The 14,498-nt window shown below is 47.0% G+C and overlaps 1 protein-coding gene across 3 annotated transcripts; it reads left to right on the top strand.

The window, feature by feature from the left end:
* Nucleotides 1-1,618: 1,618 nt before the first annotated feature.
* Nucleotides 1,619-13,710, top strand: Lmo2 (LIM domain only 2). Of its 3 annotated transcripts, none has more exons than XM_057780749.1 (4): nt 1,619-1,733; nt 2,474-2,693; nt 7,890-8,105; nt 12,710-13,710. In XM_057780749.1, the coding sequence occupies exons 2-4, from the start codon at nt 2,653-2,655 to the stop codon at nt 12,927-12,929; spliced, it is 477 nt and encodes a 158-aa protein (XP_057636732.1). In that variant the 5' UTR covers nt 1,619-1,733; nt 2,474-2,652; the 3' UTR covers nt 12,930-13,710. The 3 variants fall into 3 exon arrangements, with proteins under 3 accessions (XP_057636732.1, XP_057636733.1, XP_057636730.1); XM_057780750.1 differs by lacking the exon at nt 1,619-1,733 and adding an exon at nt 2,093-2,342; XM_057780747.1 differs by lacking the exon at nt 1,619-1,733 and having other exon boundaries at nt 2,104-2,693.
* Nucleotides 13,711-14,498: the final 788 nt, after the last annotated feature.

Raw genomic sequence — 14,498 nt, 5'->3', positions numbered from 1 at the left:
ATGCACCTTCTTGAAGAAGGTTCTCCCCAAAGAGTTGTGAAAGATAAGAAGTTGACCCAAAGTGGCACGCACACCATCTCCCTTAAACACACTCAGGTCAAAGCAGAGGCATCTTATTAAAAAGAATCTTTATACTCTGTAGTTGGCCATTCCAAAGTTACCTCTTAGAGCCCAAGGAGATATTAATTTTAATAACTAACTCCAACCCTATGGAAAATTGGAGCAAGGAAATGTACCAATTTGGTATAAATATACCAAAATATAAATTGGTATATATAATATATTTATTGGTATATTTTATATATATAGATATAGATCCCATTCCATTACAGATCCATGTACCACATGTTGGGTGCACAGTTCAGCCAATCCTTACACCAAACTCTCCAGTAAGTAAGTTCCATTGCTGAGAATGTAAACTCTTGCTGGCCAGTCCAGTGCACACGGTGGTAAAAGGCAGGTTAGAATACAGGCAAAGTCCTTAGCCACTCTCCAGTCTGTGTCTTGAGGACAGTTTTACTAGTCACATGAGCTGATAAGGGTCTAAATCAACTCCAAGCAATCTGGTTTCAGAGCCTTGGCATTAAAACATCACCATTAAGCAGATAAACCGCTAATCACAACCCATGTATCATCACTGTTTCGCTTTCTTCTTCTGGTTTTGTGAGACAACAATCTCGTGTAACTCAGACCGGCCTCACCTAGTTTTGTAGGCAGGATGACTTAGCATTCCTAATCCTCCTGCCTCCACCTGAGTCTCCTGGCCACTGCTCCTCCCACCAATCTTCATTTCACTTCAGACAGAAATGAAAGTAGAATTGTCACAATCTTCACAAACTTCAGGGCTTGGCAACAAGAAGATGACTTGAATCTGTGGGTAGTGAGTCAGGTTATTACCAGTGAGCGATCAATGCGGATTTGGCTCTGTGTGAGCACATTAAGCATTCAGGAATTCACTTCTGACTTCAGCAGTCATCTTCCAGGGTGACTTGATCTAGGCTGCAAAAAGAATCTTTAAAACAGGGGTGAAATACCTATGGCCTTGATAAAACAATGGATTCTAAAAGCGCTTGGGAGTTTCCTCTTTGCAAGCTTCAAGACTGGCATCAACATAAGCTAACAAGCCTTGAATGATCATTTCTAAACCCAGTTTCAAGGAAGTCAAGGCCCAGAGAAACCCAAGTTTTCCTCCCTGGAAAAGTAGCTAGTTAGAGTCCTCTTCTTCCCGTCTGCATTTCTTTCTCCTTCTAGAACTTGCCTTCAAGCTTGGAGGAGAAACCTGAAACCCAGATCAAACCTGCCTTTTTCTTTGCTTTATATAGCAAAATAGGTCCTTGATCATTGGGAAAGCACTTCCTCTGGTCCGAATATTGCTGGCACTTTACAGAGAGGGCAAACCTAACCGCTGGAGTCCGCTCTTTGAAAGATGCTGAGGGAGGGAATTCTGTGGCCAGCAGATGGAGAGGAGACCCGACAGTGTGGTCCCTCCCAGCCACCCTCCCCGCGGGATTAGCTGCCCCCAGCACTGCTCAGGCGCACCCGGCGCGTGAGGTGCCTGATCGCACAGCTCACAGCTCGCGGCCGCTCTCTGGAGCGCAGTCGCAGCCACGAGCTCGCCGCCAGCCGAGCCGTGCTGTCCCAGGCATCCTGAGCACGGCGGCCGTAGACCTGGGACCTCGAACCCTAGACGAACGTGCGCGAGCCAGCCACTAGCAACGCTTGCGTTTCTGCAGGTGCTTATCTCACATTCTTGTCTTTTCTTTCCCATTGGAGCGGTCAGGTGGTTACTTTCAGCCTGAAACTAAAGGGAAAGGCAGAGGAAGGGGAACCCTGAGGAGAAGGACGAATTTAGTGGCAGCCCGGCTTCTGGCCCCTGGAGAGGTGCTCAGGGGAGACTCTCGTTCTCTGACGCGGGCCCCTTTAAGAAGCCAAGTCAGTGCTGCTGCGGCTGCTGTTTGGATTGCTAATCCCCAGGAGCCCCGTTTAAAAAAAAAAAAAAAAAAAAAAAGGAAGAAAAAAAGGGGAGGGGGCGGGCAGCTGTCTCTTTAAATGTGATTTCCTTCTATTGTATTTGAATCGTGATCAGGAAAAAGGAAATGAAACCAGAGACAGAGGGAAGCTGAGCGAAAATAGACCTTCGCGAGAGAGGAGGGAGCCCGGGGAGAGAGCCGCGCGGTCCGCTCCCCGCCCCCAGGCCGCCGCCCCCTCTCTCTGCCCTCCGCGCCCCGACCCTGGCAAAGGTGCGGGGGGCTCGGGGCGACCGGGCGGAGCCTGCGACTGCGCGCGATCGGGACCGGGCGGCGGCGGCGGCTGTGGTGACGGCAGCGGGACCGGGATGGAAGGTTAAGTCCTGAGCAGCGGCAGCTGCCGCAGCCGCCGGAGGGAGACCGGGCTGCTGCTTCCCGGCCCCCTGCCTCGGCCGCCCGAGCGCCGGGCAGCCGGATGATTCGCTCTCTCTTTTTGGCGTTTGAAGGGAGCGCTGTGACTGTCCTTGAGCGCGGAGGGGCGAGCTCGCCGGCGGAGCGACCCAGCAAGAGGAGGCGCAAGAGCGGCGGCGCCCGAGCACCCGAGGGGGTCCGAGTCCAGGCAGCCGGCCAGACACGCGCCACAAAGGGAGCGCCCCCGCCACCCGGCACGCCGCCTCCCTCCCCAATGTCCTCGGCCATCGAAAGGAAGAGCCTGGACCCGTCTGAGTAAGTGTGGTGCTTCTGTCCCCGCGCCCACCTCCCACCGGGTCCCAGACTAGGAGCGAGGGGCTGGCTTCAGGTACGCGCCCTCAGCGCACCCTTGGTCCCTCTGTGTCGCAGGGGCTCCCCCTGCCTCTCGGGTGACTCTGGAGACACCGAGAGGGACTGGGCGGCGGAAGCAGTAACAAGGGTCGTCCCGGCTACCCTGCGGGCGGCTCCGAACTATCTGGAAAGCTCCCCAAACCTTCACCCGAGCCAGAAAGTTTGCCTTAGAGCAGGCACCTGGAGTTCCCAGGTGCGGTGCAGGGAGAATGGGTAGAGGGTCTCTGCCTCCTCCCCTCTCGCTCCACCGGGTTCCCTTTCTCTTTGTCCATTTGGTCCTGAAAAGGGGAGACACTCCAACAGAACGTTTCTGGGGTCCCAGACGGTCTCCGACCCAGCCCCAGGTAGAGCAGCTGCGGGCATTGATGAGGTTCGCCTATCCACCTGGGAACTGGTTCAATGCTCCAGAGACTTCTAGAATAGCTAATTCGGAGTTCCTCCGGGTACATATTCGCCCCTCCCCTGAGTCTTCTTGTGTGGGCATTCGAACCTCGAAAGTTAGTGCACCGGTTGTTTGTTTGTTTTATTTTTTTAGGTATATTTTTCTGGGGAGCAGAATCCCATCGAACTCTCAGAAGGGCTTGGGGTCAGTGAACAGGAGCTGTAATGAGCTTGTACTCTCTGTGCTCTAAGCTTTGCGCTCGTTTGTAAAGAACACCCCCCCCCCCATTCCTAGCCCCATACCCTAGCCCATTCTCTAGCTTTAACAAGGGGAGCCAGGAATGCTTAAGGTATCGTTTTTTCCACGTCCACGCAAATGCCCTTTTAAGAGTCGTGAGCTGTCTGGTTTTGAGTTGTATTCCTTTGAAGTCCTCATCTAATCCTTTGAAGGGATTTGTTAACACAAGACCAAAGGAGCTGGCTAATGACCTGTCCATTTGTGCTTTTAAGGAGCATTTGTTTTGGTGCCTTTTTTTTTTTCTTTTCCTGCTTTGAAAGAATTGTGCTTTCCTGCTGAAGTTCCCCTACTCACCTCCCCCCTTCAATTTCAGCCTTCTGCGGTGTTTATTTACCTGGGTTTTACCCTCTGTCAGCAGCATAAAAACCCAGCATGTTCTCATAAAACACAGGAAGTCCCACGATCCAGAGAGAATATAAACATCACTCTTCGGTCTTGAAGGTTAAGACACCAGCTCAGAAAGGAGCTAGGTTTGTTGACATAAAGACCAGCTTCCTGAAAATCTCAGGAGAAAAATAACAAGCCTTTAAAAAACAAGTTGGTGTCTACAGTTTATTCCCTTTTAAAAAATAAACTTAGCATTGTTTCAGAGCTCTGAGTTTTCAGAGATTGGACAAGACATAAGAATCCAGGTAAGGGAGTCGGTCAGTCAAACTGGTGTTTACTGCTTGCCTGGCAGGACAGCCTAGCCACTAACCCTTTATTAGAAGTTGAACCTACAGAATTCAAAATTCGGCTCCTTAAAAAAACGGGTTTTATTGTTAATTACGTGTATGTATGTGCACCCAAGTGCAGTTGCCCTCCCCAGGCCAGAGGTGTTGGATCCCCTAGAGCTGAGTTACAGGTGGTTGTAAGCCACCCATTTTGGGTGCAGAGACTCTCACTTGGGTCCTCCGGAAGAGAAAAAACCACCCATATGACTGAGCCATCTCTGCAGCTTCAGGGTTGGGTTCTGTTAAGGAAGTTTTGTCTTTCCAAAGTTTGTGCATGTTTACGCCTCTGAGACTAGAAAGCAGGAAAGTATCTCGAGGCTGTGATGGTGAGCACCTAGTCCAAGGGATCCACTGACAGGGCCGCAGTGCGTGCCAGTGAAGGAAGGCTGTAACCAAAGCCAGGCAAGCCGGATGGGGAATGTCTACAGAACAATTCCCCTCTCTCTGGGAAATTGTCGAGAAATTTCATCAGAAATCAAAGCTACAGGGGTACTCCAATGTCGTGTTCATGATTGGCTGGTGGGAGAAAGTCAAATATTAACTTAAGGTGAATCTCATTCAGCCTCTGGCATGATTGTCACGTCATCGTTAGCTACAGAGAGACAGATGGAGTCAGTATCTTGTCCTGCCCTTGTCTGCCCTCAGACCCTCTCATCTCTTTCTGTAACAACTCACTCACCTTCCAGCTGCTGCATCCTGTGCTTGCTCAAAGCCAGCCTGGGACTTTACCATGCCATCTCCAAATACAGATTGGTCCTTGCCTAGACACATGCAAAGGTAGCATGAACACAGGGAACCAGAATTCATGAGCATAGATTTTCTCTACCATGTGATCGGGGAGCCCTCCTGCCTCCCTGCAGGTCATTTTAATTCGGGGGGGGGGGGTATATTCCAGATAAATGCAAAAACTTCCCTTTCAAAGGTGGTTGCTAATAACATTAGCATCTACTATGATGGAGGTTCTGTGGGTGTTTCTAAAAGCCCAAAGCAAGACCATGAGCTATGCAAAGAGAAGAGAACTGAGTCTGAATCAGTGTGCTTGGATAGGCCCAAGGGTCCAAGTTAACTCCAGATGGGACAGAAACCCTTACATATAACCTATAAAAACAAAGACTGTAGTGTATTATTAAAACTATTTAAGGTCTTAGCCCATCTCACCCATAATTCTACATACACGGGGCTGAGGCAGAAGAATGGAAAGTTCCATTCCAGCCTGGGCAAGTTAGAGAGAGCTTGTCTTGAACTTTAAAAGGAGGGAAAAGGTTTGTAAGGTGCCCCAGCTGCTAAAGCGATTGCTACTGAGCCTGACAGACTGAGTTTGATCCCCAGATCAAACATGGTAGGAAGAGAGAACCGAGTCCTGAAAGTTGCCCTATGACCTGTGTGCACCCGTGCACACGCATGCACACATGCATCCTTTTAAAAAAATAAAATAAGGGAGCTGGAGAGACGGCTCAGTCGCTAAGAGCATCTCCAGCACCCATATGAGATGGCTCACAATCACCTGTAACTCCATCTCCAGGGTATCTGACACTTCCAGCCTTGGGGCACCTGCCCTTACGTGGACATACCCACACACAGACATACAATTAAAAATAAAAATTTAAGAGCAATACAGACAGAAAGAGCTGATTGATTTGGTTGCGTTTTTTTTTTTATAAACAAACAAACAAAACTGACCTAAGCTTCAAACTTCCTGGTTCTAAAAGAAAGTAATCTAATGTTTTATGTGAAAATGGTAGGTTTGGTGTTACCATTTAGCTAAATATTTACAGCGAATGCTTAATGATATGAAGGTGTTGGAGTGCCCGATAAACACTCATTCCCCAAGTCTCACTGTCCTTAATTATAATGGGGCTGAATTTCATATGTGCAGGCCAATGAGGCCACAAGGTCACTTGGTAAAAGTGCCAAATAAAAATAAGAAGCACAGACTTGTCACCCCAGGGTACCCAAGAAAACTCCACTGGGCATTTCACAGTAGGAATGAAATCTAATTTTTAAAATTAAATTAACTAAATTTTTAAATTAAAAATTAATTTTTAAAATTAAAAAACTAGATTTTTAATACTTTATTGTTGTTAATTGAGCTATACGTTTTCCCCCACTCCTCTTCCTCCCTCCCCTCCCCCCTACTGCCCCCCCCATGCTCCCAATTTACTCAAGAGATATTGTCTTTTTCTCCTTCTTAGGTAGATTCATGTATTTCTGGAATAAGGTTCCAGAGAGCACTAGCTAATTGTTACAAATCGGCAAGCATTAAGTTTTGCTCTGTCTCCCAGTTGATGTCACAATCATTTCTTCCATGTCCATTTTCTCTTAGAAAGGTTATTTCTTCTTTTCTGTAAAACAGAAGTATTTAGGTTCCAGGAAGGCAAAGCAAGCAGAAAGTCTATGTATGACTTTAAAACACTTTTTACACTTATTTGTGTGTGTGTGTCTCTGTGTGTGCACACACGCGTGCGATCTATGAGCATGGGTACACAAGTAGAAGTCGGAGAGCAGCCTGCTGGGATTGGCTCTTTCCTTCCACTCTGTGGTCCTGGGATCCACGTCCGATCATCAAGCACCCTTACCTCCGAAGCCATCTTTAAAACGGAAGAACACATTCCTCAGGCTCACTGTGAACAAACTTCCTGGATTGAGATTTTGGTATCGATTTAGTTGCCTTTCATTCTCCTTAAGGCCGTTGTTTGCCCCTTTCTCCACTTCCTTTACTACTTTAACTTCATTCAAAACACTTTACTGTTGTAAAAAGAAGAAAAAGTATGTGAAGAAAGAAAAATCAAATTGATGTCTCTGTTTAACAACAGTATTGTATTCTAGATACTCTTTGCAAAGATTCATTGGGTCTAGTATTCTTTTGTTGTTTTGAGACGGAGTCTACTGTAGCCCTGGGCCTCTTGCTGCTGATAAACCTGAAAACCAGGTCCTCCATTTTCCAGCTCTGGATTGGCTGGGATTAAACCCCATATTAGGTGGTACTGGAGACTTAAACCTGGGGCCCGTGATATGTTAGGCTGCCTCTCTCTCCATGGACCTAAATCCCTAGCCAAACATTTATTCAGAAAGTAGGATAGAAAGCATGATTTCAATAGAAATAACTAGATATTAATGGAATGTTTTAGTTTGGAAAGAGAAAGCAACCTAATACAATTTTGATTGCTTTGTCCTTCCTTCTCTCCCTTTGATTCTGTGCACCGGGAAGGGCTTCAGTAGGGTGAATTCAACAGATTATCCATAAATCCTTAGCACATTGGGTCATCAGATGCTTGACTGGGAGCAGCTCCTCTGGTCCCAAGTATGTTCTCTGGGATTTGACAGTGCATGTGTCCTGGGTACCAAAGAAGGACAGGAGGGAGAACTGGGAAGCCAGAAGAGGAAGGTAGAAGAAGCAGAAGACATCAGAGGTGCCCACAGCGGTGCTGGAATATAGTCAAGGGTACAGCGCCACCTGCAGATGCCTTAGATACCTTCTGGTATCAAGTCTTAGAATTTTCAAATGATAAGGTCTCTCTCTAGCTTGTTCCCTCCCGTCTTTGTCCAAGGGTGGCTGTGTCTCTGCAGTCTGAGATAGGGAGTCCTTTCTCCTTACATTGCTGGAAAGAAGTGGAGTAAGGTTCTCCATTTGGCATAGAACCATTCCTGGGACCTGGTACTTGTCTCTCCCTTCGGTGAGTCATCCCTAATGCTTGGCCTCCTCCTCAGGGAACCGGTGGATGAAGTGCTGCAGATACCCCCGTCCCTCCTGACATGTGGTGGCTGCCAGCAGAACATAGGGGACCGCTACTTCCTGAAAGCCATCGACCAATACTGGCATGAGGATTGCCTCAGCTGTGACCTCTGTGGGTGCCGACTGGGAGAGGTGGGGCGGCGCCTCTACTACAAGCTGGGACGGAAGTTATGCAGGAGAGACTACCTCAGGTACCTTCCTCACATTCCCCGGGCATGGCTGAGTTTGACCACGTGGTCTCTAGCTCTTGTTCTGACTCTGAGGTGCCTACCCAAGGGTGCTAGGCCGGGGAGGCTGAACCTCTGCTGCCTCTGCAGAGAGGCCGTGCGCTCTTCCGCTGCGGTAGCCATGTCTGCAGAGACACATCCCTGTGTGGTAATCACTAGTGTCTTTAAAGGTAAGAGAAGAATAAACACAGAATTCAGAATAAGGACAAAATTCTGGGGAGCGTATCAAAGGATAGGGTTTGGAGAAATATGCATAGGGAAACAAGGAATATCATAGGCACTGGGGGTAGAGAGAGTTCATTTAGAAGTTTCGGGGTGGGTTCTTAAGACCTCATTTTAATGCTCAATAAACGTATCCATATATTTAGATATTCTTTTGTATGACTCCAATATTATTGATAAGAACTTTTAAAATAACCTTCTTGCTAATGAGCTCCAAGCACTGAGTCTCCCAGCAGAAAGATGGCATTCAAAAGCTATAAAGGGTGACAAGCCCTGGATTCAGGAGGTCAGTCCCAGCCTCATTGCTTCCTAGTGCTATGGTCTGGGCAATGGGAGTAGGAATTGTAGTTACTTCTAAGGTTAAAAATAATACAAATGAAGTTCTTGACTTGGTATGTGTCTTAAGAAATAGATGTTAGGTCATTTTATAATTGACATGTGTCGTAGTGGTATCATAAATTATTTTCCAATATAACGGACGAGGAGATGGGAGCTTGGAAGGGTGAAATTGGAAGTGTACGAGGCCAAGTGAGACAGGACTTTCCCCTGATCTGGGGCACCCTCTTCTCTGTGTGAGTGTCTGGCACCCCCCGAGTGTCTGCCCGGCTCGTTCTAGCATCTCTAGCTTCCTTATGAGCTGCACTGGAGGTAACTGTGCCCTGTTCTGTCAGATCCAGTCAGGTGTTCGACTGTCAGCTCTTTGTCATCCAACAGTGGCAGGAGAAAGCTCCTCCTGCATGTCCCCTGAGCGTGCAGCCCCGGTATATTAGGACCATCCGGCCCGTGGAAGAAGCCCTTTCAGACTCTAGCGCCCCTGACTGCTGGGGTGGTTCTTCCTCCTGTATTTGTTCTCAGGGCTTTGCATATGTGAAATAAAAACCAAACTGCTGGTAATGCCACAGCCAAAAGAAGCTTGTCTGGTCTTCCGAAGACTGAATCAGCTTGTACATGCCTATATCCTTCGATGAAAATCATTGCAAATTTAGTGGGCTTTTTGGAAAAAAAGAAAAGAGAGCAAGCAGATATGACTATACTTTTGTTGAATTTCTTTCTTTTTTAGAGTTATAGGCAAATAGAACAGAGATAAATACAGACCTGGTTTGACTCACCCCAGGTCTGCCAAATCAGTCAGAAGGCAGCTGGGTAGATGATGCCTACTGGGCCCCTGCCTCCACCCCTGTCGAATCATTTGAATCTTATTAAATGAAGTCAGATACAGTAAGGTCAAAGGAGCCGATTCCTCCCTATCTCCACGGTTTTATAGAACATTCAGGAAGAAAGGCAGCGCTGCCTGGGCTTGTTAATCTTTTCCATTTTCAAAAAGGAGAGGAAAAAAATAGCTGGGAGAGCCCAGTGTTAATTAACTTGTGTCTTGGTGACACGAAATAATTCTTCTCCCTGCTACATTCCCAGGCAGCATGTTAATTAACTCTGCATTAGTGCAGGCGTTCCCAGCCACCCTTTAATATTTATATTATTGTTATTAAAATGGGCAGCAGAAAGCTTAAGGCACTGACACCTCTTGACAAAGGAGGGATTTTCTTCTCCTCCTCCTTCTCCTCCTGCTCTTCCTCCTCTTCTCCCCTCCTCCTCCTCATTCTCCTTCTCCTCCTTCTCCTTCTTCTCTTACCTCCTCTTTTCTCCTCTGTCTTCTTGGATGGTCCATCAGTCATGGGTTTGTTTACTTCAGTTCTTTGTGCTGATTTAATGGAGTAAGTTCAGAATGACTCAGTGGGTCCTCCAATGAGGTCCAGTCCCTCTCCCTAGAACAGCTTCTCCACATGATGGTCTTGAATGGTCAACTATCTTCTAGTCCTTTCGAGATATTCAACCTCAAAGATCCAGGTCCTCAGCTCAAACCTGCTACTGTTAACATTGTGTTGTCAGCAGCTGTTTATGTGGGTGCTAAGCCCAGATTCTCATGGATCCAGTTTTCATGAACTTTTATATAAGGCAATCCCCTCTAGCCTGTGGTTATGTCTCAACAACTGGCTATGCATCTCATCAGCACCTGTTGTAGCCAGAAATTTGCAGCCTCACCAGATTGTACAATGACCCTGGTGCCAATACTTCAGGGGAGTCCCAAATCCCAGCAGCTTAGAGGGAATCCAAAGCCACTTGGAGATACGAATTATGATTCAGGAGTCACAGATGTAGGGACAAAGGTCCTTTTGAGACCGTGCTGCTCAGCTCTCTTCCCTCTTCCCCACTTCCCCTGGGGACATCATAAACTATTTGAATGTAAATCCTTGCCAGTGGTCTGCTTCTGGGTCATCCAGCCAAGACATGGGTTCTCTGAGCCAGAGATTAACGCACACGTTAAGCATCAAGTCCTGGCTTATTTTCATTGCTGTTATCATCCCGGAGTTCCTGATTTGGAAAGGGACAGCCAAGGTCTTTTCCTCTAGCCCTGGGCTTGCAGTGTAAGACATGGAAGCCATTAGCTTGGGTCACCTAGCTAGTTAGAGGTGACTCTGGGGACAGAGTTTATCTCCCAAACATTAGTCCTCTGTCCTTTCATTAACTGCCCGGTGTGGTGTAGTTTGCTTCCTGACTTCTGTCTAATAAGCCCCCTCCTTTCCTTAAGGATCTCACACCTCAAGCAGTCGAATTCATTTGGTGCATACTGTCTTCTCTATTGTGTGTCTCTGCTCAGCTTCAAACTTAATTTACTGAACTGTCAGCGCACCAGAATACACTTTTTGCTCTGTGCCCTCCAGGGTAGGTAGCTGTTACCCACAGCTCCACCACTGCTCCGGTGGACTAGAGTGTTCACCATGAATGAGTCTGCTTTCAGCCCAGAAAGTGGGATCCCAAAGAGAGAGGAGCTCCAACCTCTCTACTCACAGACCCCTCTTTATAGGCCGTTCGCTCTGGCCAAATGTCGCAAACTTTGGTAACTGCCTCTACCTCCCCTATAATCTCTTAGGATGCACCAGTCAATTCTCCCATTTTTCTAAGTGGGTAAGAACTGCTAATGAGAACAAGCGTTTACCAGAAATGGGCATAAAGGCTCTACATGGAAGCTACGAGCTGACATGCTATGTTGCAAGTCCCATAAGAAAATGACCCCGCAGCAGAAGTTGGTGTTCACATAGCCAGTGTTGGCTCGGTCATTGATCTCTGATGCTGTGGCATGCCCTAGGTGTTGCACTAGTATCTGGGCCCTGTAGCTAATGGGATAACTCGGAGAAATCACGGCCACACTACCTTCTGGTCCTTATCTCGATGCTCTTCTGTTCTTACAGGTAGGCTCATCTTTAAACTTTGGCCAACAATAGAGTCATTAGCACACAGATTGCTGAGCCTTCTCTTAGGTATCTCTATCGGGTAGAGGGGTAGTTGAGATTTGTGTTTCTAACAAGCTCCTGGATGCTGCTGAAGCTGCTAGTCCCTTGACCAACTCACCGAGAACTATTGCACTGGCTCCTGCTAAGTTGCCTCTCCCACCCCAACACTAAACATTGCTTGATTTGGTGGCTGATATGCACTGAGGCTAAAGAGAAACTTGATTTAGGTGTGAGAAAAGTGATCTCCCCAGAGAGTCGTGCTGAGGGGACAGGGGGAGCATGAATGGAGATCTTCTGCACATCCTGGAGAGATGCTGTTTGTCCTCCGGGTCTCTGAGGCATGATTAGTGGGGCTGCATGTCTCCCAAGATGCTCCTGTCTCCTGGCAGCTGGGGCTCCAATGAGTAGTCATGTGGACATGGACTTTGCAACTTGAGACCAGGGAGATGACTCAAGGTACACTTCCCAGGGGGTGAAATTAGTGTCTGTTGATGTCGTAGAATTGGGAGCCTCATAATGATGCCCATTTTATTGCATTCCTGATGAGTTACCCCTCCAAGGCTGGCTCCAGCTCCTTTTCTATGTTAAGTTCCTCTGGGGAAGGGACATGTACTGCATGCCTGACTTCTTCTCACAAGTCACTCCAGTTACATCTCTTCCAGAGCTGGTCCACGCAGCCTGGAGGCATGGATAAAAGCAGGAAGGACTCAGGGAAGGGAGAAATAACAGAAAATAAAATGCCACAGTGTTACCCAGCCTATCCTCTCTGCTTTCAAGGAAAGATTCATGGGCTGTTACCGGGTGCGGCTTTTTTGTTGATTTGTTTTTTATTTTGAAATAGCATATCACTGTGCATCCTAGTCCTGCTTGGACCTTGCCATCCTCCTGCCTCAGCCTCCTGTGGACTGGGATTACAGATGTGTACCACTGTATCTGACGAGGTCCAGCTTTTCCTAGCTCTGTGGAATCCTGATAGAGAAAGAGCCAATCACCAATCCCTTCTGTCTGTTTTCTCTGCCCCATCTCTTAGCTTTGTTTTTATCCTTTTGGCCCCAGGCTTTTTGGTCAAGATGGTCTCTGCGCCTCCTGTGACAAGCGGATCCGTGCCTATGAGATGACAATGCGCGTGAAAGACAAAGTGTATCACCTGGAGTGCTTCAAGTGCGCGGCCTGCCAGAAGCACTTCTGTGTCGGCGACAGATACCTCCTCATCAACTCTGACATCGTGTGTGAGCAGGACATCTACGAGTGGACTAAGATCAATGGGATGATCTAGGCAGAGTCCCTGGCACCTTTGGGGAGGTGTTCAGTGAAAACGCTGTCTCTGTTGGGTTCATTTTTAGGCACTTTGGGAACCTGAGGGTGGGAGAGGCATGACTTAGGAGACTGGACTCTTCTTCTTGGGCACTAAAACATAGCATCCACATGACATATTGCAAAGGCCAAGACTTCAGTGACAAAAGGACCAGCCCTTAGAGAGAATTTGTGGTCACAGGCTATCCATAGTAACTGACAAGATTAGTGGAGGAAACGTTTGGGGACCAGCATGCACTGCGCCATCATGGTAGGAGTGCCCAGCTAGGCAGTGTTGGGTAAAGACTGTGTGTGACCGTGGCGTTTATGGACTAGACATGTGCAGTTACTTTCTTCCTGGCTTTGGAACTACGCTGTTCTAGCCACCGTCCTTCACACGAGAGAAGGAAAGAGAGAAAAACAGGCATTCTTTTTTTCTTAGTCACCTTCCCATGGCCTAAAGCTTTGGAGCCAGGGGAAACTGCATGGAAATACATTTCTGTTGGGAATGAAATACACACCTTCCAATCGAACAAATATTTAAAGCAAAGTTGATGAATCACCGTTTTTAGACACCTTCATTTTGAGGTGAGGCACCCCCACAGATTGTTTCTATACAAATGTAAATCTTAAGAAGTCAAAGTTGTTCAACTATTTTATTATATTAGATTATATCAAAGTATTTGTTGTGTGTCATTAAAAAAAAACTTGATTCTGAAGACTTAATAAAAATGACAAGCTAAAATACCATGCTGTTGGTGTGAAATGACGTACAGTTCGGGCTAGCAGGGAAATGGTCTGCTATTTTCTCTCAGAAAGATGAAGTAAATAAGCAATTTATTTCTAGGCCAAATAAAAGTTTCCATTTATTGCACGGGTTTATATGAGGTTTATATAGGTTTCTGTATTACGGGCAATTATATAACAGGCCATCACATAGCTCAGAGGGACGTAGAATAATTAAGTTGTTATTGTAAAATGTGCATTTCACTTCGGCATTGTGTGGAGTGAGTGGAAGGCAGCAAGATCATTGCCTTTGGGAAACTTGTAACCTAGAAAGCACACAAATACATAAAATAGATTCCCTTTGGGAGAGAAGGTAATTACCTGGCTTGAAATGTGGCAAAGATGCTGAGCTTGACATTTCTATTTTCCAAGATGTGTGTCTCAGGGTGTTTTATGACAAGTGGTTACGAGGACCTTACTTTGAGGATTTAAAGCTGGCACCTTAGCTTGTGTGCTCGCCTGCACCCCCATCTGGGGCGCGATCTGACTTCAAGCGCCCCCTGCTGATCATTCCTCAACCTACTAGTCCAAGGGCGTCCCAGGGAATGACAGATCTCAGTGAAGGATATACTTTCAATTATTTCATAAAACCATTGGCAAACACCAGTGAATCTAGATGTGTTTAATTATCAAGATGCCAGAAACATGCAGCTAAAGCTGTGTTTAATTAACTTGAAAGTGCTCTAACGTCTCTGTCATTGAAGCTTTTTTTCTTTAATTCTAGAGGAGGAATAATAAAGCAATGTCTCTCTTGGCCTGTAAAATG

Source organism: Chionomys nivalis, chromosome 9, assembly GCF_950005125.1.
Source record: "Chionomys nivalis chromosome 9, mChiNiv1.1, whole genome shotgun sequence".
Lineage (NCBI taxonomy): Eukaryota > Metazoa > Chordata > Mammalia > Rodentia > Cricetidae > Chionomys > Chionomys nivalis.
Note: the sequence above shows the minus strand (reverse complement) of the source record. Positions and strands in the feature narration are given on the sequence as shown.

Bases quoted from the DNA above. Each gene is read 5' to 3' on its own strand.
- Lmo2 (XM_057780747.1), top strand. From the start codon at position 2,443: ATGATTCGCTCTCTCTTTTTGGCGTTTGAAGGGAGCGCTGTGACTGTC. The intron at 2,694-7,889 runs GTAAGTGTGGTG...CCTCCTCCTCAG, and splicing joins AAGAGCCTGGACCCGTCTGA to GGAACCGGTGGATGAAGTGC. The intron at 8,106-12,709 runs GTACCTTCCTCA...TTTTGGCCCCAG, and splicing joins TGCAGGAGAGACTACCTCAG to GCTTTTTGGTCAAGATGGTC.